General features: G+C 42.8%; 1 protein-coding gene across 3 annotated transcripts in view; it reads right to left on the bottom strand.

The window, feature by feature from the left end:
• The window catches only part of atp8b3 (ATPase phospholipid transporting 8B3), a 38,569-nt gene extending 11,879 nt beyond the window's left edge, over nucleotides 1–26,690 (bottom strand). Inside the window, exons 1-22 of one of the 3 annotated variants that reach the window (XM_036141337.1) lie at nucleotides 26,471–26,690; nucleotides 26,190–26,316; nucleotides 25,916–25,987; nucleotides 25,399–25,490; nucleotides 25,179–25,292; nucleotides 23,992–24,090; nucleotides 23,312–23,373; nucleotides 21,224–21,296; nucleotides 20,951–21,021; nucleotides 18,865–18,956; nucleotides 18,614–18,772; nucleotides 11,424–11,512; nucleotides 11,140–11,333; nucleotides 8,807–9,015; nucleotides 8,044–8,075; nucleotides 5,239–5,395; nucleotides 4,656–4,844; nucleotides 4,440–4,552; nucleotides 2,172–2,339; nucleotides 1,887–1,998; nucleotides 1,678–1,753; nucleotides 1,448–1,571 (exon numbers count right to left, since the gene is read on the bottom strand). In XM_036141337.1, the coding sequence (XP_035997230.1) occupies nucleotides 1,448–1,571; nucleotides 1,678–1,753; nucleotides 1,887–1,998; nucleotides 2,172–2,339; nucleotides 4,440–4,552; nucleotides 4,656–4,844; nucleotides 5,239–5,395; nucleotides 8,044–8,075; nucleotides 8,807–9,015; nucleotides 11,140–11,333; nucleotides 11,424–11,512; nucleotides 18,614–18,772; nucleotides 18,865–18,956; nucleotides 20,951–21,021; nucleotides 21,224–21,296; nucleotides 23,312–23,373; nucleotides 23,992–24,090; nucleotides 25,179–25,292; nucleotides 25,399–25,490; nucleotides 25,916–25,943 (2,253 nt within the window). In that variant the 5' untranslated portion in view covers nucleotides 25,944–25,987; nucleotides 26,190–26,316; nucleotides 26,471–26,690. The remainder of the gene's footprint in view (nucleotides 1–1,447; nucleotides 1,572–1,677; nucleotides 1,754–1,886; nucleotides 1,999–2,171; nucleotides 2,340–4,439; nucleotides 4,553–4,655; nucleotides 4,845–5,238; nucleotides 5,396–8,043; nucleotides 8,076–8,806; nucleotides 9,016–11,139; nucleotides 11,334–11,423; nucleotides 11,513–18,613; nucleotides 18,773–18,864; nucleotides 18,957–20,950; nucleotides 21,022–21,223; nucleotides 21,297–23,311; nucleotides 23,374–23,991; nucleotides 24,091–25,178; nucleotides 25,293–25,398; nucleotides 25,491–25,915; nucleotides 25,988–26,189; nucleotides 26,317–26,470) is intronic. The other 2 variants (XM_036141339.1, XM_036141338.1) reach the window with 2 other exon arrangements.
• Between the last annotated feature and the right edge of the window lie 1,124 nt (nucleotides 26,691–27,814).

The raw sequence follows: 27,814 nt of genomic DNA, 5'->3' as shown, positions 1-27,814 counted from the left end.
GCAAACCTGTATTTATCAAGTTGGACATCTAGCTCAAACAATTCATCATATGGACTGAACAAACTTTGTTTATCTCCACTCCACCACCAGTTTCAGACCTGGGGGGAAATATCCCTATTCTCATACGCCTGCTTATGCATATTGAAGTATAATTCAGCGTGAATTTTTCCTGCCGAGGTCTGAGCGCCAAACTCTTAAAATATTGTATCAATAAAATTCTTCTAATTGCCTTTTCTTTCTGTGTGAGTTTTTCAGATTGAAATGATTGCACAACGTGATCGGACATCAAGTCAAATCTGTGCACAGGGCCGTATGATGTCGTCTGTTTGAGTCAAATAAGCACAAAGTGCAATTTTGCATATAACAAAATTTGAAAGGCATAAACGATGTAAGATTTCCTTTTTAGAGTAACCAATGCTCTCAGCAATTTTTTTTTATCATATTTGAACCTTCATCATATTTATTTGGTTACACTGCTGACATGGTGACAATGTGTTAATGAGGAATGTCTGATTGTACAGTTCTGTATATGAAGGCTTAAGATTACTGCAGAGAACTTACTGCGGACATGTGTGCATCTTTGAAGGAATGTTGAGGGATTCATTCACGCAGCAACACAGCAATTCATATCGTTCAAAAAAGGGACTGATATCAGACTTTTGGAAATTGGTACGAGTCTTACCAGACCCTAAAGACTATTTTGCACACTTTAGCTTCTCAGGAAGAAATGATGATTACTTCCTGAAAATAATGGCAGCATCAACAATAATTATAATGTTTGTATATTTTGTTATTTAACGTCCAATTTTGTCAGTTACTTTTAATGTGTTTTGCTTTGTATTTTTTTATTTCTAATAGGGCACCGTGTTTCTGAAACAAAGGTATTTAAAAAACTCATTCTTGCCTTTAACCACAAATGTTTCTGTAAATGCTTATGGCATATTCAAATGAGAAAAGGCACATTGAGGGAATTTTTAGCATATTTTTATAGTCACTCTGATCACTGAAAGCCCCCATGCTGCTTTTGCAATAGTTTAACTGTAAACTGTGTTTTATATGAACGTTTGTGTCTCTATGTTTGCCCTTTTCCCAGTTTTTGCCGGGAAAAGGGCAAACTGGGATCAAGTGTAGCTGGGATCAAGTTTTGGATTTAATTTTTTTTTTTTTTAGGCACCATGATTTAGGAAGACCTTGAAATCTGTGTGCCTTTTTGTTATGTGTGGTACATAAAAATAAAAAAAAATGGAAAATCATATATTTGTATTTGATTTAAGAACATTTGCAACGTAAACTACAATTATTAGATTTTGCATGTCTTTAACAACCGTGTTGCCAACACAACGCACATCTTCAAAAGAGAATCATTGCAGAAAAAAAAAGAAGAAAGATCAGGCGTAACTCTGACAGCATTATATGTTTTTTATTTACTGTGTAGGCTGCAGTTTACCAGTTCAGATCCGGTGAGGACAACAGAAGTTTTTGCTCTTGCCATCTCCTTGTGTGTAGCCCACAGCTCTGTCTGCTTGGCTTTGAAGAAGCTGACCTGTGGGTCTGCAGACTGGAGGATCTGCCTGCATGAGCAAACAAACAATGATCAATGGGAGACCAAGAAGCATGTGCATGCGAGTGTTTCTGGGCTGTTTGCTTTTATTTTATATTTTGTGTATGAACGCAAACCTCAGCTCCTGCCATTCCAGCAATCTGCTATCAGGGTCCAGTAGCTTGCAAGAGTACCCAATATTCACTGCAGTTTCTAAAGGCACAAGAGGTTGACGAATAGAGCAAGAAAAAAAAAAAGCATGATCCACCGTTATTTTCTCTTTTAATGTACAGAACCATCAGATAGGTAAAATGTGTAATTCCAGCTATATAGAATGTCATCATACCTTTTTTGTCTCCAGTCAGCACCCATACTTTAATCCCAGCCTCCTGAAGAAGAGCAATTGTCTCAGGAACTCCCTCCTGGAGCCGGTCCTCGATTGCTGTCACCCCCAGAAGCTACAACGGTGGTTTATTTGAGCATTATTTTATTTATGTAGGATTTAAAATTACGACAACAGCATAACTTAATAAAAGGAGCTTGAACGCTACAAAAAGAAAGTTATTTTTCTAGAAAATAATCTAGAAATGAAAATTGCTGGTCAGATCAATAAATGAGTGAAAGAGGGCACCAGCAGATCTCTCTCCATCTCATCGTACAGCTTCTCCAGTCGGGTGTCACGCTCGCAGGTCGTCATGGTAGCAGACAGGGCCAGAGTCTTACTCCACTGCTCCCATAATGCCTCGGGAACGGATCGAACAGCAACACACAGCGTCCTCAGACAGGCCTCAGCAAACAGCTGACAGAAGATGAGTTAATGTGGTGTTATGACAGGCTGCACATCATTTGTAGAGAGATATTTAAGGTTGTCTTTAGTCTTTAACCGCTCAGAACAGCTTCTTACAAAGGCAGCCGTACCGTTTGCTTTTTTCCACATTTTGTGATGTTGGAAGCACCAACTTTATTATTTCTAATAATTTAATTTTAATTTTATATGATAGATCAGCAAAAAAAGTAGCATACAATTGTGAGGAAGAAGGAAACTAATATACAAATAATTTCAAAAATATTGACAAATGCAATTTTTTGTTGTGCCCTCTTTACTCCCATATGCCCCTCCTTCCTAAATAAAACCCAAGTACAGCCAGTTGCTTTTAGAAATAACTATTTGGTCAAGAGTCCCCGACATGTTATTTAACCTCTTTACACTCTGTGACGGCGTCAGATGTTGGTTAGAGAACAATAGTTAACAACGAGCATCATGAAGACCAAGGAACACAGCAGAGAGATTTTGGGAATGAAGTTGTGGAGTAGATTAAATGGGGTTGGGGTAAACCAAAGTAATATCCCAACCCTTGAGCAATGTACAGATACAACTATAAGATGACTTTGTAAACCTGATCAGTTGCAGCAACAGGACAAGACTAAAGTCTTTGTTGAAAGAAATCCTTAAGAAGCAAACCGCATGCAAACCGCAGCTCCCACCCCGCCATGGAGGCGTGATTAGCTCGATGGAGCTTGTGCTGTGCTCAGGTCAAAGTCGAAATTTGTTGACCACGATGCGCTGCGATAGGTATTTGGGCTGCCAGTAGGAACATGATATCTGTCAAACCGCTCCAGACCGAGCAAAAAGCAGGCTTTAAACGTGGAAACAGATTTCTTTCATCATCTCCACAGCGCTCTCTGAGTTCTCTCAGTGCTCCCATCATTTTCTCTCCATGGTTTCTTTCCCCCTCCCTTTGGTCTCACTAATCTAGGTTTAATATTATTGCAGGTATGAGCAAATAAAATAAGATGTTGAAAAGAAGCCATTGTGTACTTGTTATTTTGAAAACGCTCCCTCTGTTACTCAGCTGTGGGTGAACATAGAGGGGAGACATTGGTGTTGGTGTTAGTGTGATTACACAGGGTCACAGCAGTAGTACTGCAAACACGGAGTCCCGTCAGTGAAACGTGGTTCTGGCAGCACCTTGTGGAGAAGCTTGTCTTTAGCAGAGTCAGTGCTGATGCAAAGCTAGTTTTATTTTAGTTATATTTTTTATTTTTTTACGTGTTCTGTCTGGCAGTGTAGCGGTAAGAATTGCTATCCTAATGCCAAAGAGAGCCCAGAAGATTTACTTTCACAAGTGGAGCATTACTGCTTTCACTATAGTTCTCAGCTTGATATATATGTATGCAAAAAGCTTTATTAGATTTTACTCTGGGACTATTTCACATTCAATTGACACAAAAACTGGAAGGTACAATTGAAAGAAAGGAAGAGAAAACGATTAGACAAAATGCTAAAAGGGAGAAAAGGTGACAACAACAGAGGAGAGGAAAAGGAGAGGACAAGATAATATCTTTGGAGTCTGCTTCTACACTTGCAGAGAGAGATATAAAAAAAACAGCAAAATCCAACCGATAAAGTATTACAGGTAGCATTATTTAATACAAAATGTATAAAGTGACAGTTAAAGCTAATGATTGGGTTTTTGTGTATAGAAGTTAATCTGTAAGCACATGAAGATAGATTTAGCTGAAGACAGTGCAATTGCATATCATGGTTTTCAGGATTTGAAAACCATGTATCATTTTCCTTCCACCTCATAATTATGCACTATGTTGTCTGTCTCATAAAATCCTAATAAATATGGAGTTTGTGATTCTGACATGACAAAATTGAAAGAAATTCCCTATTGCATGAAATTTTATCTGAACATTTGCATTATCAGGCACTTATTTAAAGCAATGGAGTGTATTGAATAAAAAATGTACTTAATTAATTTAGCAAACATCTTAGTAGATCCGTGACTACAAATAGCCGTTCAAAGGTTTCGCAATCTAAGTTTGGAAAACATTTGAGTTTCAGGTTTAAGTAACAACAGGACAGATTAACAACAAGACTAATTAGCTTCACCTCTAACGCTTTGTCGGTGCTTTCCTGATGTGGGCAGTTCTTTTGAAGTCTCTCCAGTATCACTATATCCGCTCCTTTACAGTAAAGTTTTAACCCGCCCTCTGGTTCACGTACTATAAACAGTACAAAGAGAAACAAAAAGATGTTTCAGACGAATAAGAATTTTATTAGACTCCAAAAGTCTTAGATCAGCGCACGCAAAAAGGCTGCTCCTACCCAGGACGGACATCCGTCTCCTCTTGCTGGTAAACTCCACCAACGCCAGCAGCTGGTATTGGCGAGACACCCCCAGCTCGGAAACGACAATAAAATCTCTCGTTCTGGAAAGAAAGACCCAGCCAAGCTCCCTGGCCGCCCCAACAAGAGCTTCCTCATCTGGTGAAGCTGATTGGTAAACTGGGCACCCTGAGGAAACATGGCCAACGCACAAAGTACAGCTATAAACATTGTAAGTAGGACGGTCACTGCTGATCTAAGAAGTAATGATTATTAAGATTCTTTTTTTTACTTGCGACATAACATTTTAAAATAATTTTTATAACAAGTATAACAACTCAATTTTAAAATAAAAACATAAAACAAAGACATTACACAAGATGTCATGATATCTAACCTAGAAAGTGTGGAGCTCGTTTTACAGATAAACATCAGAAAAACCTAGGTGGTGTCTGTAGAAACCACACCAGGTAAGGTGTTGCTTTAAGTCCAATGACTAACAGAGTGATATTTTTTTTTTTGTCAGTCGGACAATGAATGTTGATATCTGTGGGAACGAATACACGCAGACACTAATCCTTACCGTCTTTCCACTCTGCCATGACAGTGTGACACAGAGCCAGTGCAGACAGAAACTGTCTGGTGATTGGACACCGCTGTTCCCTGAGCCTCTCCACTAGTGCGGGAGAGAACATGTGCAGGCTGCCACAGGCGAATGGGTTCCAGCTCAAATCCATGGGCTGAAAAACAAAACTGGGGAAAATGAGCAAAAAAACGCTGTGTAGTTGTTTCACAATACCTTAAAATCACGAGATTGAACCTTTTGGAAGCAGTTATTTGTGGACAGTGTATAAGAAGATGGATCCAAAAGGTTTCTGCCAAAACTTCACCAACTCCCAATGTGCATGGAGAGGGCCAAAGATCTGGTGAAGTGAGGACTCCAGCACCACTTGAAGTAATGGGAAACAGCTTTATTTCCTGACCAGTGGATTTTGGCAAAATAGACACATGGCCATTTTTTCTCTCTCATTGTCTAACATTAAATTGAGTAATCCTTTCCAGTTTTAGGTCAGTTCGGAATATCAAAATTATTACAGTTTGCTAAATGCAAGTGTCAGGATGCAGCTTGTAGGCTGCAGTCTGTGCCTCGCTGCCTCTCTCCCTTCCCTGCTCAGAATAATTAATTCCATCTGTCAGGCTGCGATCAACCTTCAACTGCTCTCACCCGGTTCCACCCTTATTTATACTCACCTCAGTCTGTTCTTGCTCGCCGGTCCGTAGTGTTCACTCCAGCTCAGTTCCTGCCAGTATCCAGTGTCAGCTCCGTTTTTTTGTAACAGTCAACCAGAATACGTTACTTCAACTTGGTTTTTGTTCAAGTCATTCCCTAAGACTCTGCTCAGCTCTGTTCCACTCAAGTTCTCAACTCCGTTCTTAAGTTCCTGCAACTGCTCCACGTTCTCAAGATCCAACAAGTTCAGTTCCACGGTCTCACGCTCTGCAGCAGTTCCTCGGTCTCAAGTTAAGTTCCACGGTCTCACGTTCTCCAATAGTTCCACGGTCTCAAGTTAAGTTCCACGGTCTCACGTTCTCCAATAGTTCCACGGTCTCAAGTTCTGTTCCACGGTTTCAAGTTCCCACAGCTGTTCTACGTTCTGTTCCACGTTCTCAAGTTTCCCCAGCTGCTCCACGTTCTCAAGTTCCAACAAGTTGATTCCACGTTCTCAAGTTCTAGCAGCTGTTCCACGGTCTCAAGCTCCCGGTTCTGATATTCTGGTCTCAAGTGCTCCACCCCGGTCTCAAGTCTTCAGCTCCGGTGTTCCTCCCAGGTCAGTCTCCCCGCGCTCCTCCTGTCTGCCAGCTTCTGCACCCTTCATCTCCGTCCATAAAGACTCTGGTTCCTCTCGTCATTAACCCTCCATTCTGTACAATAAAACTCACTTCAAGAACTAGCTCTGTGTGTGCGTGCTGTGTCCGGGTTCATCCAAAGACAAATCATGACAGCAAGAATAATGAAATTTGAGTCAACTCTTTGTTTAAAGTCAGAAATGCATGACTCGGATCACTGTATTGGGCATCCTTTCCGTTTCCCAGAATTTTGGCCCATACCTTCTGACTGATAGAGTCAATGGCAGGGTTGTAGTCCGCCTTCCTCACACACACTTTTTTAGCTGAAGACGGATGGAAGGCGTCAGAGCATTAGCTCACGTGAGCGGTACATGACCAGATCCTTGCTACAAGTTTGCCTCGACTGATTCCTTTGTTCCTCTCTCAGGTCAAACTTTGTTACAATCTGGTTACTTCAAGAACTCTCCTTGGAAAAGTTCATGCAGTCCTCTGGCAATTCCGAATCCCTAAATCCTTTCTGGGACTCCAGTCGGCCATTGCTCCTCCGACCCCGCTGGTGTCCCTGGCTTTGATCACCATCAGGCCTGACCGCTCTCCAGCCACACCTTTCTCACCAACAGTGACCGCTACCTGTCGCTCTTCCTCCGGTACATCATTCATCATCCTTTTCGTAAGTTCACCCCTCTCCTTTTACTTCCCCTCAGTCGGCAACCAGAGCCTTCCCACCCAGCCAGAAACCCAGATCCACTTCCCAACTTCTTCCCTACCCTTCAATAAACCTATTGGATTGTTGTCTCCGTGTTTTTTGCTTCTGGGTCAATCATGGAAAGTATGGACGTGACAATTTGTGCCCAAGCCTTTTCTCTCGACTGATGTAATGAGACGTTTCTTCAATATTTACTCAGAAAGTTTCCTTATGGTGTCATGTATTTTGTAAAGTGCACCAGTCCCTCTTGCAGCTAGCAACCACACAATATGATGCTGCCATGTTTGGGATGTACATATTTAGAGTGATCTGTCCAGGATTGAAAGCTGCATCCGGTTTGCTCAAATTCTAACACTGTTCATTATGAGCAAATACTTGAATTTTAGTCTCATCAGACTGAAGAACATCTTTAGGAATTATAGAGAGAGGGATCTTTGAGCACTCCCCTTTGGACAATCGCTACAGAACAGGGGTGTCAAACTCCAGTCCTTGGAGCATGGTGTCCAGCCACTTTTTAATGTGTCTCTGCTTCAGCACACTTGAATCAAATAGTTTGATCATTAGCAGGACCCCATAGAACTTTACTGAATGCTAAGGAGACAGTTCAGTCATTTAATCCAGGTGTATTGGACCAGAGAGACATCTAAATGTTGCGCGACAACCCTGTTATAGATCCTCTGAATGCACTCAATTCAAAGATTGGACTTGCAGCAGGAACAAACCCTGAATTTTCTTTACTAACTTGTGTTGAGGTAAATGCAAGACTGCTTTTTCTTCCCCCAGGCCAACCAATGTTCAAGGGACAGAAAGAGGAAAAACCAAGACTGAAAATACCTTTACATCCTCTGCTCTGGTTGAGGCATCACCTATGAGAGTAGAAAAGATATCATTTTGTTTAACTGATTATTAAAAAGCACATCATAAATCACGTCAGTTAAATAAACAACTCTGTAGTATTTTTATACTGGCAAAAAGAGAGAAAAAATAAAATAGACAAATGGTCTCTGTTTGATTGATGGACAAACACACATACTGGGTCATGTGACTCCAGCAAGTCAATGTTGATTGTCTGCGAAATGGTTTAAGAACTGTTAAACATTTAGGAGGTAGTTTGATGTCTGTTGTATTTGAACATGGTAGCTATGACCCTGGATATCTCTTTAGAAGGACTGGAGTCTGTTTACATGAGTTTTTTCTTCTTTTTTTTATCTCCAGAGGAAACCATGTTAGTCACGTAAGTCACTGGGGAAGCTGCTTTGCACAGATACTGAAGCCAAGTTCAGATTAATTTCAAAATTTGACACCAATAAGCCTTGTCATTCTTAAAAAATGTACATTGCAAAAGCTAACTATGGCTCCAGTCAAAATAAAACCTGAATGCCTTTGTACATTTCATATTTTGAAGCACTATTGAAATGAACAACAAAAGAATGAGGTGTTTCTACCAGCATTTACCAACATCTGTATGCTGACATCCCTAAACTGAACCGTCACATAAAAATGTTTTGTTTATTATCAAACTTTTTGCACCAATGAGAAAGTTTGGATGAATCCTTATTAATCTGTGATCTTTTACCAAAGGGCTAGTTTTTGTTACCATAGATTTCTCCAGCGATGCAGCACTGTCTGAAGAGCAGGCGATTCTGGGTTAATGTGCCAGTTTTGTCACTCAGTAGGTAACCCACTTGGCCGAGCTCCTCGTTCAGAGAGGTATTCCTGGCCTCCGCAGGTCTGTCTGCCTGCTGCCAATACATCTCCAGATCCCAGCCAATAAACTTGCTGTGAATTGTATGAATCACTTCAAACCTGAAGACACACATACAGAGTAGATGAACGTATTAAAAACAAACTACATTGGCACCAAATGGCTCAGGGGCTGCGTAGGTACACCATATGAATGCTATTCTAGAATATAGATGCAGCTGACCCTTTGCCCTTTTTCCTGTCAAGATATTGAACAGGCAAATGGCGCCAAAACTTTGGTAAAAAAATGTGGACATATGCATCTAAAGACTCAGACACATTGTGAAACACTGTTTCAGTCCTTTGGAAAAGTGTTTCATTGTAAACAAACACATAATGTAGGTCACCAACATGGTACCCATAGGCACCAGGGTAAGCAGGCCTACAGGTAGCCCTTCGTATGACACAGTACTGATGAAGTAGCTCTCAGTTTCAAAAAGGTTGGTGACCCCTGCTCTAGACCTTCAGCCTCCATTACCTGAGAAAAGGCAAAAAAAAGTAATTCTTAAAAGAAAGAATTAGTTTGATTTGTTGGTACCGCTACAGAAGCTATCAATCCATGCATCGTAGTCATGCTTCAAACTCAGTGTTTTTACGTAATTGGAAACCCAGCTGCCTTCAAGTTCTTCATCAGTAAGTCGGTCTGTCTGGTTAAAGGGAATAAACATACTGTCCGGTTGATTGGTATTGTTGAGTTTATTCCAGAAGAGGCAAGCTAAGATGTGATAGGTGTTAGAAAGCGAGCCAAATAAATCATCCAAAAGCATTCAAATTAGCTCCAAGATCAAGGTATTTTGCTTTGTGGTCGCAGCTGTTGCATTGGTGCCATAATGAGCACCAGTGAGGAAACTCTAAAAGACCTGCACTACTGACTGAAAAACACAAAAAGACATACTGGAAGTTGCCAAAATTAATGTTAAAAAGCTCAGACGTTGGACTGAAGAGAATCATTTTTAAACACTGGACATTCATGGGCAGCTGCTACTTTAGCATCCCTAGTCCATGTCTTTATTCTAGGAAAATATGTGGAAAACTAGACTTTTTAATCCCAATACCCACACTTTTTCAACCTGATATGAACATCAATAGATGTCTTGATCATAAATGTTTACCTTTCAAAATTAATAGTAAAGCTTTCAAGTGAAATAAAACCATATGTGCGATGAAACATTCAAGGGTCTTGGCTTTGTTTGGAGGCTTCCTTTATGCATCTGGCTTTGACAACCTGAAGACTATGAAGTTTCAAGACTACAAAGCCTTTCTGGAGTATAATATACTGCTAACTGTCAAATAGCTCAATGTTATCTGCAGATCAAGGGTCCACCATTAGGATAATGACCTATTAACACTTGAAAAGTGATGGGGTGAAAACATTTCCAAGATCTTAAACCTGCTTAATATAAATGGAAAGATCTAAAAGAAAAAAGAAAAGAAAAGCTGAGCAGAGATGAAACAGCTCCAGCCCTATGCAAAAGAAGAGCTGGCAAAAATACCTTCTGGCAGATGGAGGCTCTCACAGTGAAGTACAGAGATTGTTGCTGGAAGTTATCGTGGCTAAAGGTGCAACGACCAGATTTGAAATATTCAACCAAAATCAAAAGTCTAAACTGTATTTAAAACAGAATCAACATTGAGGGATGCCATTAAACTGTGGCCAGTGTCAAGTTAGTGCAGAGGTGATTCTGTTTTTTGGTAATTGTGAAAGGTAAAACCTTAGAAGAGCTCAGAAAGTTTATCTTTTACAGATATATCACAGTCTGACCGCGAATGTCATAAATGGCCTTCATCATAAATAATAATATTTTATCTTATAGACCAGGGGTCTTTAACCCCGGTCCTCACAACCCACTGTCCTGCATGTTTTATATGTATCTCTGCTCCAGCCCACCTGAATCAATGGTTGACCTCCTCAGCAACCATTAAGGGCTGCAGAGGCCTGTTAATCTCCCATTTATTTAAGTCCAGTGGGTGGAGGCAGGGAAACACCTAAAACATGTACAACAGTGGGTCCTGAGGGCCCCTGTTATAGACCCTGTGGTTAAACTATGTCCAAATGCAATGTTTATGGTTATAAAAACTGTGTGTTTATCTAGATACATGCAGCTACATTTTTACAAGCGGTCTTAGAAATGCATCAACTCAATGTGCCAACAGATCTGGCATTGCAGTAGTGCGAAAGAAACTGACGTGATGTAGAGTGCAATGGGCATGGCCGGGCTGAGAAGGATGATGTAGCTCCAGTAGACGAGGAACCCACTGTAGGCTGGGTTGTTGTTCACCACCAGAGCTGACAGGACCTCTGTTTTGCTCATCACCTGATGCGAAAACACACCTCCACCAATGGCAAGGAGCAGAGCAGCCAGCAGGACTGACACGACAATCTGATAAACCAGAATGAAAGCAAACAATATACATGAGATCTCCACAAAGTGCTACTTGCTTGGCCATCCCTCCGTCCTTCGTGCACTCACCCCGATCACCACCTTGTTGAACATGTCCTCCACTTGTGTCCTTTTCACTCTCAGTTTCCCACAGTTTTTCAGGATCTTCGTGTCTGCGCCTGGCATGAAAAGAAAAAGGAAAAGTCATCCACCAGCCCTACAGCGCGGCGGTTCTGGAGACCATTCTGCAGCCACAGGGTTAGAGTTCAGGGCCTGGTACCAGCAAGCTTCTGCTGATGTACCCTTGAGCAAGATGCTGAATCCCTTTAACCCTCGGGGGACGTGTGACCCCAATGCGAAGGTCGGAGGAAGAGAATTTTCCTCACATAGATCAATAAAGTATAACATTATGTTTTCCAGAGATTTTCCTCTCACCCTGAGCCAAACTGTTTAAAGACTTCATTTGACGTCATTTGAAAAATTGATACAATCATTCAAGGCCAGAATACTTGCTGCAGCTAATATAGCAGTAATATGTCAGCTTTGCTGTGGTTTGATTTAAAGTAGGTTATGTCAAGTGGTTGAGAGGCTGGTTAGAATTATGGTCAGGCGAAACTGAGGGGATACCTGGTATAGAGGCCATCTCTGAAAGAGGTTTGATTGATTGATCCCTTTAACTGCAACTATTGGGGGTCACACTAGCTTGGCCTGGTAATATCTGATCAATGATCACTTAGAGGACAAGAGGAGAGTGTAATCTCCCAGACTTTAACACTTCGTACTGAAAGAGAGAGCTGCAAGAGTTAAAGCATTGAGTGCTATCATTAGAAGTACACTCTATTCTATTTAATCAAGTTTATCATTGAACTATAATAACAGTGTAAGAACAGTACAAGGCAGAAACTGAAAGAAACTGATTAGCCTGAACACAGCTGAAGACTGTTTCTTTACTCACATGTTTGGCATTTTCCCCACCCCCTATCTATGCCATATAAATTCCCTGACTTCTAATCTAAATTACATTTTTTTATTTGGACATCAGAAAGCTTCTGGCATAACTCTGGTTGGTGTTTTGACCACTTTTCGTGGCACAATTGGTAACGTTTGTTTGAGTTGATTATTTTTCTGCCCACACCAGTTTTGATGTTTGTTAATGGCCCTTATTCAATCATCTGACCCAAACTATTACCCTATGATAAAATAAAATTGTTTAGTATACCAACAAACTAATAAACATTTTTAAAGTCTTGTTAAAACTGAGAGATGCTGAAACCCCAAGGTTACGCTGAAGACCGTATGTCATCCCAATGGACCAACGACCACACAGCATGTGAGGAACCTGGCTGGGGTTTTGGACTTTGACTTAAATTTTGACGCCGATATAAATTCTGTTGCAAAATTAGCTAACAGTCATTTTAAAAACATTGCCAGAATTAAGGGTTTCCTATCGTTAGAGAACACAGAAAAACTGGTGGGCTAGATTCCTGCAGCCGCGTCATTAAGGATCTCTGTAAGACTGTCAGGGTTCAGTTTTGATTTGGGTTTTTATTTACTCCTGTCTGGATTTAGTTAGGTTCTGGTGTTTGTTTTGGTTAGTTCAGTTTCCTCCTACCACTCCCACTCAGCCTTCTACTGCAGTTAGTCACACCTGCCAGCCACTAATTAGCCAGACTCACTTCACCTGCCAGCTTCCCTACTTAAGCCTCACTCTGCTGTCACTCCTTTGCCGGTCCGTCATCATTCTACACCCTCTCCATGCCAGTCCCTCAGTAAGTCTTTGTATTTTCTTTCTTGCTTGTTCCTGGAGAAGCTTTGCTTTTTGTCCAGGTGTCTCGTGTGAACTCCTAAACCTGACAAGATGCTCTTGAGAAGCTCTGCTCCGTGCCATGGTGTCTCCAGTGGTCCGCTAACCTGACTAGCCGCACTGACTCCAGTACCACCTCCTCCAGTCCAATAACAGACTTTGGTTTCCCCTCCCAGCACTCGTTACCTTCAATAAACTGTCTAAACGTGCTCTGTGTGTGTGTGCTCAACCCGGGTTCAGAAGACAAATCCTGACAGTACGGACCGGCCAAAATGAACCCGAAACACACACAGAGTCCGCATGTTGGAGCCGGTCTGGTACCTCCCTCCCTGGTTGATTCTGTGAAGCTCTGCTTTCAGGAACTGAAGCGCAGCCAGGCTGTGGTCGCTGGTTTGGACTCGCCGCACCTGCAAGCGGAGGCAGCGGCCATGGTTCGAGCTAGTTTGGGGGAACATATTCTGACCTTGGCACGACAGTGTTCTGCGTTTCCGGAACTGGCGTACCTTTCCCGGGAGATAGATTGGGACTTCTGGTCGGGAACACCTCCGCCAATCGGCTCTCCCCTTGCCACCAGCCTTTCCGCTGCTCCCGCCACAGCTCCGACCTCAGCCCCTCCCTCGCTGCCCCGCTCCTCCCGGCGTAGACGCCGGGTTCGCCAGAGCAACAGTGCAGCCGCCGTTCTGCCTGAAGCCCAGCCGGATCCCACTGTGCCAGCTCCGACGACTGAGGCCAACATCACCTCCTCCTTCCTGGTGTGTCAGACTGGCGTTGTCGCTTCGGTGGGACAGGTAGGAGGCTTCCCGGTTCCCAGACATCTCGGTCACCATCTCCTGGATACGCAGCTGGTCCCTCGGGTGCGGGCCCAAGCAAAGGAACGGTGGTCGGCAGTCCCGCCGGTCAGGGCTCCACACATCGAGGAGACACAGCTGTGGGATTTCTTTTATGGTGACCGGGATGATCTCCTCCCCTGCTGGCCGACTGCAGCTCCTCCGCCACTGGCCTCATCAGGGAGTTCAGCCTCGCCAGCGATCTCAGAGATGACTGCTGCACAAGCCACGGCCCTAGCCAGCGTGGGTGTGCACGTCCCTGATCAGCCCGAGGCCTCCGTGGGTGCTGCTCTGCCTCAGCCCGAGGCCTCCGTGGGTGCTGCTCTGCCTCAGCCCGAGGCCTCCGTGGGTGCTGCTCAGCCTCAGCCCGAGGCCTCCGTGGGTGCTGCTCAGCCTCAGCCCGAGGCCTCCGTATGTGCTGCTCTGCCTCAGCCCGAGGCCTCCGTATGTGCTGCTCTGCCTCAGCCCGAGGCCTCCGTATGTGCTGCTCTGCCTCAGCCCGAGGCCTCCGTATGTGCTGCTCTGCCTCAGCCCGAGGCCTCCGTATGTGCTGCTCTGCCTCAGCCCGAGGCCTCCGTATGTGCTGCTCTGCCTCAGCCCGAGGCCTCCGTATGTGCTGCTCTGCCTCAGCCCGACGCCTCCGTGGGTGCTGCTCAGCCTCAGCCCGTGTCTCACGAGGAGGTCCAGGAGGACCTGCCTCCGTCCAAGTCTCACGAGGAGGTCCAGGAGGACCTGCCTCCGTCCAAGTCTCACGAGGGGGTCCAGGAGGACCTGCCTCCGTCCAAGTCTCACGAGGGGGTCCAGGAGGACCTGCCTCCGTCCAAGTCTCACGAGGGGGTCCAGGAGGACCTGCCTCCGTCCAAGTCTCACGAGGGGGTCCAGGAGGACCTGCCTCCGTCCAAGTCTCACGAGGGGGTCCAGGAGGACCTACCTCCGTCCATGTCTCACGAGGGGGTCCAGGAGGACCTGCCTCCGTCCAAGTCTCACGAGGGGGTCCAGGAGGACCTGCCTCCGTCCAAGTCTCACGAGGGGGTCCAGGAGGATCCGCCTCCGTCCAAGCCTCGTGAGGGGGTCCAGGAGGATCCGCCTCTAGCCTTGGTTTCTGCCGAGACCTGTAGCCTGGCACCGCCTCAGACTTTTCTGTTTGGCCGGCGCCGCAGACTGCGGGCTCCAAGCCGCTCGACTTTGCCTCGTCGGGGCCGTCCACCACGGCGCCCACCTCTGACCTTCCTGTTCGGCCGGAGCCGCAGACTGCGGGCTCCGAGCCGCTCGACTTTGCCTCGTCGGGGCCGTCCTCCTCGAGGGTTTAGTCGGGCGATGCTGCTCCGCCGCCTGCCTCGTCCAGGACGACCTCCACGAAGACTTTTCTTTTTTTTGCTTAGTAGCCGTTTTTGCCTGCGCCCTTAAGGCCTGTGCTTGTTTGTTTTTTTTGTTCGAGCTCTGCCTTAATTTTGAGTAATGTAGAATTCCTCAGTTTTAGAGTTATTTAGGGTTTTTATTGTTTTCCTTGGAGTACTTGAGTTTCTATTTTGCTTTGTTTTTTCCAACTCTGTTCTAGTGTTCTAGGTTTGCCTTTAGTCTTCTGGGTTTTGCTTTAGAATTCTAGTTTTTTTTACCTTAGTCTTCCAGTTATTGCTTTTGTGTACATATTCTAGCTTTAAGTTATCTAGTTTTACATTAGTTTACCTGTACCTGTCCTAGTTTCCTTGTTTTGATTTTCTAGTTTTAGCTTTAGTCTTTCCTTGGGTTACCCCAGCCCTAGTTTCTAGTTTTGCTCTACTTATTTATTTTTTAGTTTCTGTTTGGGTTTTCTAGTTTTGCCTTTTGTTTTCCAGTTCTTGGTTTGATTCCTTGGCCCGGCACTTTTTAATCTCAGCGCTCCTTGCGTTCATTTAGGCTTCAGATACCTGGTTCTGAGCTGTTTCATGCTCTTTGCTTTGGTTGGTTTGAGTTTCCTTAGTTTTTGTTTGCCTCCTAGTTCCCCTGTTATTCCTTGTCCCTGTAGTTTACCCATGTTTTTTAGCCCTGTTTAGGTTTGTCTAGTCCCCTCTAGCCTTCAGTAGTTTTTATTTTGCTTTGACTTCCCCTGGTGTCTCTGTTTTTTTTCACCTAGTCCTCTTAGTTCTTGTTTTTCTCTGTGATTAGCCGCCGCCAGAGCCCTCCGGCGCTCATATGTCGCCGGCTGAGCCCTCTGGTGCGTCAGCCTGTTGCTGCCCAGTGCACTCTCCGTTCCCAAGTATTTAGATTTCGTGTGTCCCTGGCGTGTTAGGACGCCCTTTGTCTCCTGGCGTTTTAGTTTTCTAGGTTTCCTGGCGTGTTAGGACGCCCTTCGCTCTTGTTTCCTGGCGTGTTAGGACGCCCTTAGTTCCTGTTTCTCTGGTGTTTTAGATTTCTCGGTTCCCCAGCGTGTTAGGATGCCCTCAGTCTCCTGGTGTTTAGATTTCTTGGTTCCCCAGCGTGTTAGGACGCTCTCCGTTCCTTGGTATTTAGAACTCTTTTGTCCCCGGCGTGTTGGAGCGCCCCCTGTCTCCTGGTGCTTGGAGTTCTTGTGTCCCTGGCGTGTTAGGATGCCCTCTGGTTCCTGGCGTTTAGATTTTCTTTTGTTTCTTGATGTATTTGATCGCCCTCAGGTTCCTGATATTTTTGTTTACTCTGTTTTGGTGTTGTAGATGTTCCCATTTTCCTCAAGCCCCGGCGTTTCCCTCACGCCCCGGCGGGTTCCCCTGGCGTTTCTGTACGCCAGTTGTGCTCCAGCGTGTGTTGTTGAGCCCTGGTGTTTTCAGTACGCCTGTTCTTCCCTCTGGCGTTGTCGTACGCCTGTTCTTGCCCTTTGGCGCTGTGATGCGCCCGTTCCTTCCCTCTGGCCGCTTTCGTACGCCTGTTCCCTTTCCTTTGGCATTTATGCGCCTGTTCCTTCCTATGGCGCTGTTCGCCTGTCTCACCTGTTTTGCCCTGTGACATTGGTCGCCTGTTTTGTCCTGTGGCGATGTGCACCTGTCAGCCTCGGTTAGACACCTTTGGTTTGCCTAACAGCATCTGTTAGACGCTCTGTTTTGTTTACCAGGGGTTGTTAGGAACCCCTTTTGGTTTGCCCTAAGTGGTAGTTTTTGTTTGGGTTTAGCCCGCCATCCACCTTCCCTCCACCCACCCTAGTTGGATTAGCTTGGTTTTGACCCTAGCCCTCCATCCTGCCTTCCCTCCACCCACCCTGACTCGGTCACTATTTGGTTTTGTTTTGTTTTTTTAGGCCGTCCGGAGACCGGCCTTGAGGGGGGGGTAATGTCAGGGTTCAGTTTTGATTTGGGTTTTTATTTACTCCTGTCTGGATTTAGTTAGGTTCTGGTGTTTGTTTTGGTTAGTTCAGTTTCCTCCTACCACTCCCACTCAGCCTTCTACTGCAGTTAGTCACACCTGCCAGCCACTAATTAGCCAGACTCACTTCACCTGCCAGCTTCCCTACTTAAGCCTCACTCTGCTGTCACTCCTTTGCCGGTCCGTCATCATTCTACACCCTCTCCATGCCAGTCCCTCAGTAAGTCTTTGTATTTTCTTTCTTGCTTGTTCCTGGAGAAGCTTTGCTTTTTGTCCAGGTGTCTCGTGTGAACTCCTAAACCTGACAAGATGCTCTTGAGAAGCTCTGCTCCGTGCCATGGTGTCTCCAGTGGTCCGCTAACCTGACTAGCCGCACTGACTCCAGTACCACCTCCTCCAGTCCAATAACAGACTTTGGTTTCCCCTCCCAGCACTCGTTACCTTCAATAAACTGTCTAAACGTGCTCTGTGTGTGTGTGCTCAACCCGGGTTCAGAAGACAAATCCTGACAAAGACAATCATCAAACAGGAAGCTCCAGCTCATCCAAAGATATGTTGCTGCCATAGTCCTGCCAGCTCTTAAATCACAGCAAACGCTTCCTGTTTGTAAAAGGACATATTTAAAAATCCTGCTTTTGGTCCATAAAGCACTAAATGGTCCGAGAGACATTATGAAATACCATCAGGTCTTTAGAGACCTGTTTACTTGGTGTTCCTGGGACCAGGACCGAACAAGGTGAGGCAGCATTTAGTTTCTACGATCCTCAAATTCGGAACAAACCCTCTGAAAGCCTTAGATGTGCAGAAACGGTTGGTTCTTTAAATCAGGAGGGAACGAGTTTTGCTTTCAGCAGCTTTGGATCAAACAATCTAACTAATGAACCGTTTGAGACACCTTTGCTTTATGCCTTTAATAGCTGTATTTTAACATCAGCTTCTTTTCATGCAATGCCTTAATGCTCATGCTTTGTTGTTTTTCTTTTTCCTATGATGTCCTGCAAAGCACTTTCCATTGCTTTGTCTATAAATGGCGCTATATAAATAAACCTGCCTTGCTTTACATTTTAGAGCCACCAGGATATTTTGGATTTTAATCAAATATTATTGTAGATGCGTACTGTGTGCATAATTCTGGCAATCTATAGATTAGAGAAAATCTGCAAGAAAGTCCAACACGTGCACCTGGTTCTGCCTTTAAAAATCGCTGGTGCTTCAAAAAGAAACGAAAGGCTCTAACATGTCTTCAAAGGCACAAATTTAATATGACATTCATTCCAAGGTGAGCGTAGGCACATTTGTGCCCGTGCTCTATGTATTCCTTTAAACTTCAAATCTACCAGTGTATATAGCCAGGCCGTAGGCAAAGTCTGTGTTGCGTAGGACTGTTCCCCTCAGGAGGATGTGTTCGTTTTCCAGGGGGAAGCACTCTCCTTGCCAATGTAGCTGACCTCTGAAAGTGTACAGGCGGTTGTTGGGTTCCTCACAGCACACAACACCTATAGGATTAAATGTTCACTGATTAAATTGCACTCTTCTTATAAATGAGAACAAGTGGAACATGCAGTCAAAAGAGAAAACATCCATTCACCATTAAAGGCTGCAAGGGCCTCCTCTGAAGGGTGAGAGGTCAGCTCATTGTAGGTTGCACTCAGTGCCTGCCGGTACTTTAGGTTGGTCTCACTTTAAGAAGAAAAAAATCAGTTCTTTAAAAAACTAGAATAGCCTTAAACAAACAATATACAGGCTTTTGTGTGTGTATGTGCGTGTGCTAATGTGCGTGTGTGAATAAGTTTCCAATTTCAAGGTTCCCAGTGGAAACAGAATGTATGTTGCAAACAGCACCATAAACACTCATTAGCATCCCTGGTAAATATGAGTAAAAAGTAAATGAATTAAATAAATTCACTTTTTACAGTAACGACATAGGGGTACACTGATATTTTTAGAAAAGCCAAGCTTTAAGTAAATTTCTTTAAAGGGCATAAAATCTACATTTTCTCTCATTTCCCTCAGCCAAACTGTTTAAAGACTCTGGACCTCGTTTGAAAAAAATCGATTCAGTCGTTCAAGGCCAGAATACTTGCTCTAAAAACAAACAAATCCAACAATAGGGAAAATATGTATATATTTTTTGCTTTTTAAACTTTCATCAGTGAAACTATTTTTGACACCCAAACAATTCCTGCAAGATGAAATGTAACCAAAACCTTAATCCGTCATTTTTCAAAGTAGATCAGTGTGGCTTGGAGCTTAAAAAAATCCAAAATCCAGGACTTCCTATATTATGAGGTATTAATACAACACAGACGGCCATTACTCTTAGACCCTCCTCAAAACAGGAAAGACCAGAGAAGATACTGATCAAGAAAGGCAAATGTGACCTGATCTTCAGAAGTCTGGAGAAAACCACATGAAAAGAACAACACTCACACATCTACAGTCAGAGCAATGGTTGATTTGTTTACACTACCTGTTACCAAGAAGGCTGGGCAAGGGTGAACTAACTTTTTTTGTCCCACACTCACAAATATCAATGAGAAACCTTTGAAAGAACTTTAGCCAGAAGTCTGCGCTTTAGTCAGAATAGACTACGGTTGTTGTTTTTTTTCCCAACAACAGACACTTCAGGTGCCCCTTGTGTTTAAAAAGGATGAATAAGTTGAAGAGAACCCACTGTTAAGTGTGGTGGAGGATCTGTGATGCTGTGTGCCTCTTTTTCTTCCAAAGGCCCTTTGAACCTTGTCAAAATCTCAATTCATCCACCAGGTACAAGCAAACATTTGTTTTGGGGGGCATGCTGGAAAAAAAAAAGTTTTCCTACCATCGCAAATGTTAATGTTCCAACCTAGTGGAACTTAAAAGTACACCATGCACTTTTTTAAAACAACAAAAAAAAAAATAGAAATCTCATGGCCTCTGACCAAAAACTGTAAATGGTCATTTAATAGTCTTTCAATAGGATAACGATCCAAAACACGGCCTGATCAACAGAGAAATTATTCCCCAGACACAAATCTAACCGTCTTCCATGGTCATGAAACAGACAGAGGTTCTGTGGGGTTAGCTGAAGAGAAGGGAGCGCGTGGGAAAGGAACCACGGCTATCAAACAATCTTTAAAACCAAGAAGTGCAAAAGAGGGAATGGTCAAAGGTCCCTGCCTCTGTATGCTTCCACCTTGTAAAATGATATTGGATAAGTCTATGTGCTGTCCCGTTGGCAGAAAGGGGCTGCACAAAGTATTATGCAAGTTTAACTTGTCATCATTAAAAGTGAGGATGCTCGTAAGGTGGGTAAAATAAATCTCCAAAGCTCATCACAACTGCAGAAAGTGTTCAATGACATTGTACTTCTCCAATAAAACATGCTTAGCAGGAGAGCCAGATGTTACTGAAGGTGATGTGTAAGTTTTCTTTCTTTTGTTTATTTGTTTCCCTTGCAAACATTTCTGTTAAAGTTTGCAATTATTGACATGGTTTTTGTATTTGGTTTTGATTTATGGGGACTTAGTACTACTTATGTTGCCGTGAACAGTTGGCCTTTCATTTACAACGAAAAAAAAATAAAATAATACATTAACGCAGATACAAATAATATATGGATCAAGTCAGAACATTTCTCAGAGTTGCTCAGCAGCTGTAGCAAACAGACTCATTGGTTTTCTACATTTTGTTACCCATCAATATCAGCCGTCTCCACATAACACAAACTATGAGGCTCTGAACTGGAAAGCAGAAGGAGATCAGCCTGGGAAGAAAGACAGAATATACATATTAAAAAAAAAAGCAAATAGGAGCGTTTGCTTGCAGAAAGAAATAACTGAGTTACTCAAACTCCACACTAGAACGCATGTTTTTCACTTTCTGATAACACCACCAGAAAATCAAATGCTTTTTCAAGAAAATAAAAATGAAATTTGAATTATTTTTCCATTAATTCACAGGCTCACAGGGATGACTTGGTCTTTGTGGATTCGCAGCACATCTCCAACACACAGATCTTTCCACTGTGATGTGATGAAACTAGAAGAAAAAAAAAGAGATATATAATATTTATACATTATACACTTATAGTTTGCTTTATATATATATTCAACCAAAGTACCCGACAAACGCAACCCTACTAGAATTAAGCAGTTATTGATGGATGGATAGATGGATGGATGGATGGATGTTTTCAAGAATTAAATGCATGCTCACTGTAGATTAAAAGTTACTCTCCGCATTAAAAAGAAAATAAAAACTGTTAAGCCAGATAAAAGTTTTTGAAGGTATCACAGTTTGTCAGAAGATTCTATTATGATTTTTAATGGGAAAGAATATTTTTATCGTGACTACGGTACTATATTACATGGTGTAAATGTTTAGTGAGGTAAAATAGAGTCACATTTTATTCCATTATTTTATTCGAGCATTTTTACTGATAGTTTATTTTGCATTTATCCAAGGGTTTTAGCGCAAATACAATCACACACATTGGTCTTACTGTGTAAATTCCCTCAAAAGGAGATTTAAAATTTAAAATGTGACAGTGTCAGACACAGTCTGAACCAAAACTAAATGTTATGGTGACTACTTTACCTACAATGAACATGGGCAGGAAAGTTATTTTGGTCTATAAAATGTTATTTTCTCAGGTTATGCTATTAATAACTTCAACAGAAGTTAGAATTTATCATGAATTTTCTCTAATCTACACATGTCCTTAAATATACATATAGACAGACATACATACATAGAGATAGACAGAGATACGTAGAGAGAGAGAGACACACACACACACACAGACAGAGAGAGAGAGAGAGAGAGAGAGAGAGAGAGAGAGAGAGACACACACAAGAGAGAGAGAGAGAGAGAGAGAGAGAGAGAGAGAGAGAGAGAGACACACAAGAGAGAGAGACAGAGAGAGAGAGAGAGAGAGAGAGAGAGACACACACACAGAGAGAGAGAGAGAGAGAGAGAGAGAGAGAGAGAGAGAGAGAGAGAGAGAGACACACACACACACAGAGAGAGAGAGAGAGAGAGAGAGAGAGAGAGAGAGAGAGAGAGAGAGAGAGAGAGACACACACACACACAGAGAGAGAGAGAGAGAGAGAGAGAGAGATAGATAGATATAGAGAGATAGAGAGATAGATAGATATATAGAGATACACACACACACACACACAGATACAGAGATAGAGAGATATAGATATATATATATATAGATAGTATATATATATATATATATATATATATAGATATATAATATATATATATCAATAAAATTAAAGTAGAGGTGTCTTAGCAAACAACACCAAACACCTTTTGTAGCCAAGCATCTGACTCGTTTCTAGATGAATATTTGACCACTGTTCTTTATTTTTCTTTCTTTATTTTTTTTTTAAAAAGTAGATCCCATGAAATTGGTTGATTTCCTGACACAGACCTAGTTATAATAATAGATATTTGTTATGTTCACAAGTTTTCAACAGGTTTGAGGTCAGTTCTGTTCCAAAAGCTTAACTCCAGCCTGCTTTATTCATTCCTGAATAACTTTTGATATGTGTTTGGGATTACTGTCCAGTTTATCAATCCTATTGTGTTCAGGTTTTAACCGTCAAGTTGTTGAGTTGGGAAACAAATCTGCAGAATTTGGAGATAATCCAATCCAGGTTGACCAAAGCAGCGTCACCTCTGGTAGCAAAATAGCCTCACCACAGGATGCTAAGCACCATCACTGATCATGATCCTTTCATCTTCCAAAACAAACGGGTCAAAAGCATCTTTAAAGGCCCAAAATTGTTAGGACATTTCTCCCGATGGTAGGTGTGTGTAAACGTTTCACGAGAGCTGTAAGAGAACATGCTTTTTTATATATATATATATAGTCCTCTGATTTCCCTGGAAATGATTCTGTATTTTTGCCCTGCTCTGATTCACGAAGGAACCATTTAGGGATTCACTCATTTACACTTCATTAGAGATTCATTAGTGGACTGTTTCAAAGCGATGCAGCGCTGACTCCTGCGAGAATCACCCGCTGCCCTTGTCCTCACCTCTGGGAGATGAGCACGTCACAGGGTCGGGAGTTAATCTCCAAGTCGCAGCGTCGCCTCGCCTGCGCCGTGGCGGAGAGACGGACACGGACAGGTGGGAAGAGGGAAAATGAGCATTAGAGGGAAGTCGGAGACTGGTGACAAGGATAGAGGTTCGGAGTGATGGACAAGGAGCAAGTGAGAAGGAAGGAGGGCGGCCATGAAAGGCTGAGCGGGAGAAAGGAGAAAGGAGAGGTGCCATTACGAGGCTCTACAGTGACACCAGCTGGGAGATTTACACCCTCCACTAAATGATTAGTCAATAAAGAGGGGTCAAGCAAGCGTTTCACCCAGAGCTGTTAACGACCGTAACTCAGTGATGCACTTAACCAGAGAATTCGCCATGCAAAACATCAGGCCTGCATTTAAAAGAAAAAGCTTTAATGATAGGAAAGAAAATTAATGCCGCGGGGGATGACTGCTTTTGTCAATGAGGAGAGGACAAGGAGTCAATGAGGACAATGAAGGAGAGAAAAGGAGAGGACACACAAGCTTGATGATCGGGAGAATAAATGCGTGAGGCTGATTGTGAATACAGTAAAGCAGTTATTTTTTTGTTTTTTTCCTCTGGCCCCAGCATTGTTTTTCATTTGACCAGAAGCATTCAGCTCCGGTGGGTTGATGTGGATCGGTCATCTCACCATGTCACTGGCTAGATCTTTGAGTCCTCTCACAGAGAGCACAATGAAGAGCGGGATGACGGTGATGTACCAGGGTATGGAGGAGATGGCAGGAACACACTGGAAGCGACAGTAGAGCATGAGCAGACATGAAGAAGAAATCCCCACGATGCTGCGACCATAAATGGTTGACAAAACGATATACACAGCCCTTGCTAACCAGGAGAGGTGGACAAATCCAGCTTCAGAAAGCAAAACTCTGCTTAGATTTCCTCCATCCTGCCCACATAAACAGGTGCTTTTAAAATCCCCTGCTTAAGTGAACGGGATGAAGGAAAGCTAGGCAGAGTTGTTACTACCTGAAGCCAGATTTGCCCACCTATGCTAACTAGAATAGGTCAGAGCTGTAGCGTTGCCCTGCAAAGGCGCTCTCATCACTTTAACTTTTCCTAATTTTGTCACGTTACTAATACTAATCTCAGTGTATTTTTTATGTCGATTTCACGGGATTGAAATAAGAAAAAAAAACTTCTTGTAAACTATGAAGTGTGAGGTAAACAACACATACTTTGCGAATAAAAAAAGAAAGAAAGAAACAAAAACAAGGAGCTGTGTAACATTTAAAAACAGTGGTGCAGGGGACAGAGCAAACGTCTGAAAGACAGCGAGACCAAAACAGAGCTTTTTAACCCCTCACGGGGAAAGCTATAGGGCATAAAACCCTTGCTCTAATGTCTATTGGCAGAGGAAGTCAGGAGTTCTCTTGGTAACTCTGGAGGAGCTGCAGTAATCCACAGCTCAACAGGGAGAATCTGACACTGTGGGAAGAACTATGAGTGACGGAAGGCGTGCATCAACACCGGACAGTCAAACATGATGGCAGCATGTTTGAACGCTTTTCAAACCGGTCAGAGATACCAGCCAGAGTTGATTAAAAAAACCAAATGGATATTTTTCAAATGAAAATGAACCCACGCATGAGGCAAGCTCTCACAAAAAGTCCAAATAAAATACAATGAAGTTTGTGATTGGTAAAATGGCAAAATATGGAAACCTCGAAGGGGTTTGAGGACTTTTGCAAGGCACTCCAAAAAAACATTGCACAAACAAATATTAACATCTGTTCGAGTCTGAAGTGCGGCTCTCAGCAGAATGCGCCGTTTAGATTCAACATGGAGCGAGAGAGGACAGCGTCGGCTTCGTCTGACCTGCAACACCACCATGAGGAGGAAGTAGACGTTAGCAGCTCGCTGGAACTGCTCGAACAGTGTCAGGGGCACGAAAGTCAGGGGGGAGTACTTGTAGCTGCGCACCACATTGTCCTGGCAACAACCAAAAGGGAGAGCAACACAGGGTTAGAGAGCGGAGAACACGAATCAGAAGGCACAGAACAACATGTCCAGTGGCCGTGTGGAAGCAGAAAGTTACCGAGTAGCGTCCCCAGGTGAAGCACAGGAAAGATTTCTTCTGTCTGTGTTCGTGGTAGTGACGGCTGTTTGCCTTCACCTCCCAGGTGAAGCCTGTTGGACGGCGGTTTTTCAGCTCAGAGATCATTTTCATACAGTCCTTTTCCATTCCCATTCATTTAATGTTCATAAGCGTACATTATTTAAATGCATGCAAATTCTTTTGCATGAAAATCTAAATAAATAAATGCTTTAAGGCAATCTTAAATCACATGAAGGTATCATACAGACTTGGATCTGTTTAAAAAAACTGAACCTCTGTTGTCATGAACGACTGGCTAATGTGCAAATATATGCTGCAGAAAGATGATCCCCTATAAGCAAACATCATATCAGTGTCAATAAACATACATCGGCTTTTCAGTTCTTCAATGTACGTTGTTTTAAAATAGATCATTATAAATGAAACAGGGGGAAAAAGTAGTCAAAGGTTAATGAAACATGGAAAAAGTGAAGTTTTTAAATCAAACCAGACTCACCGGATTCAGTGTCTTCTTTGGCCATCATGCTCAGCAGACTCAGACCTTTACTGCAGCTCTGGTAATGCTGCACTGAGTAGAAAACAGTTTAAATGTCCTCTAATCTCAGATTTGTTACAGTTTTGTTCCTTATTGTGTACGTTTAATGTTCCTTCCCCATTGTGTAGCATTTTAAACAGAAGGCTGCCGCTACTCAGTTGCCTTCCAGCAGTCACTTTTGTTCCCTAATTTAATAACGTTAACAGAATGTTACTATGGTGAGCTAAAGACTAACCTGTGGTGGAACGCTCTGCGTTGGACTACAGAGAAATTCAACAGCCTCCTCGGTCAAACTTAAACTCGAAGGAGGCGAAGGAAACGTGAGGCAAGAAGCAGCTCAGACACCGGCACTAAAATCTAAACTGCAAAGTAAAGACAGGTTAGTCAGCAAAAAATATGTGAGTTATTCGCATGCTAAATTTAGCAGGATTATGCATTACAAAAAAAAAGATCTATTTCACGTCTGTCATTTGTGACTTTGTCGTTTCATACGAGAGATAATCTGAGACAATTTACCTGGTCTGTTTGCTAAATTCCTTGTTTCACTCTGGCAGCACGGTGGCATAGCTGAACCATGATTCACTAGGCTCCAGTGACCATGGGGAGAGAATAATGCGGCTGTTTTCATAACAATCCTGCATCTCTTTTTTGCATAATGCAAATCATTTTCAATTCACTTCTCTCAATGTCCTGTTCAAAACACCTTTGTTGTTCCCTTCCAGGTGCACACATCAGGATTACACAATGTTCTCTCCACTCACCTGAGAAAAGGAAGGCTAAAGGAGGAGGAGCATTGCGACCATTAACCTATCAGATGTCAGAGGGCTGTTTAGTTCAATGCAACTTTTACAGTCATCACCCACTGAAAGAGATATCAGTCTGATTAGAGTCAGTCGATCTGGGAACAGATTGCGTGTCTGAAGGAATCCCATTTTCAGAGACATTACGAGGTTTTTTAACTGACCTAGATCTCTAAAATGTCCTAGAAAGTCTCTCTGGCACTGTAATAATAGTGCTTTTGTATAGTAGAAGCATTGGGAGTATTGGTTTACAGGTATGCAAAAGCTGCGATTGTTTGTAATCAGGCAAACACTTGCTCTTATTTAAAGCTTTTCCTATTTGTTTTCTTACATTACATATTGGCATTTAGTTCATTAGTATTATATTGTCTCAAAGTCTCAAAAAAAGTCTCAAACTCAAAATGAGTGCAAACTATAAAAACATCATGAATGTATAAACTTGGATTAATTCTAGTTTATTACCCAGGTTTCAAGGCTAAAAAACTGTGGTTTAAATGGTGAAAGTTTAATAAAAGCAAGAAAAAGGGAATACAAATTTAGAAAAATGTAAATGTTTGATCCATTATCTGTGCTGTAGTATGTTCCACGTTATGCAATAGAGCTGAAATTAGTTTCTAAACTGGAATAAGTCTGTTAGATGCCAAAGGTGATAAGCATTTTTGGCATCTTCATGAATCTAATGCCACCTGGTGGACGGAAGAAGAAACTGCAGTTTGGCTATTAAATAAGGGTCAAAAGGGGTAACTATCTAAACAATGGCAAAGCAGAACAAAAAAGCAGTTTGCTGAATTTATGCTCACTAAATGTCAGTTAAATGTACTATTTGTGGTTTCATATCTCTTTGTCTCATTTCTTTTCCCTGAGTGAGGTTGCCTCCCACAAAGGCCACATACCAACACCTGAATGTGTGTGCATCTTACATCTTCTATGTGTCTGCACGTTATGCGCGTGCATATCTAGGCCAATCTTTTCCTATCTATTTTTACAGCTGGGTTGTGCAGCAGAGTGGTTAGGAGAACGTGCTGGTGGTATGGGTCTGGCGCTCTCGGGCCTCCGCAAA

This window comes from Fundulus heteroclitus, chromosome 9 (genome assembly GCF_011125445.2).
Source record: "Fundulus heteroclitus isolate FHET01 chromosome 9, MU-UCD_Fhet_4.1, whole genome shotgun sequence".
NCBI lineage: Eukaryota > Metazoa > Chordata > Actinopteri > Cyprinodontiformes > Fundulidae > Fundulus > Fundulus heteroclitus.
The sequence above is the reverse complement of the archived record's forward strand: the minus strand, read 5'-3'. Positions and strand labels throughout refer to the sequence as shown.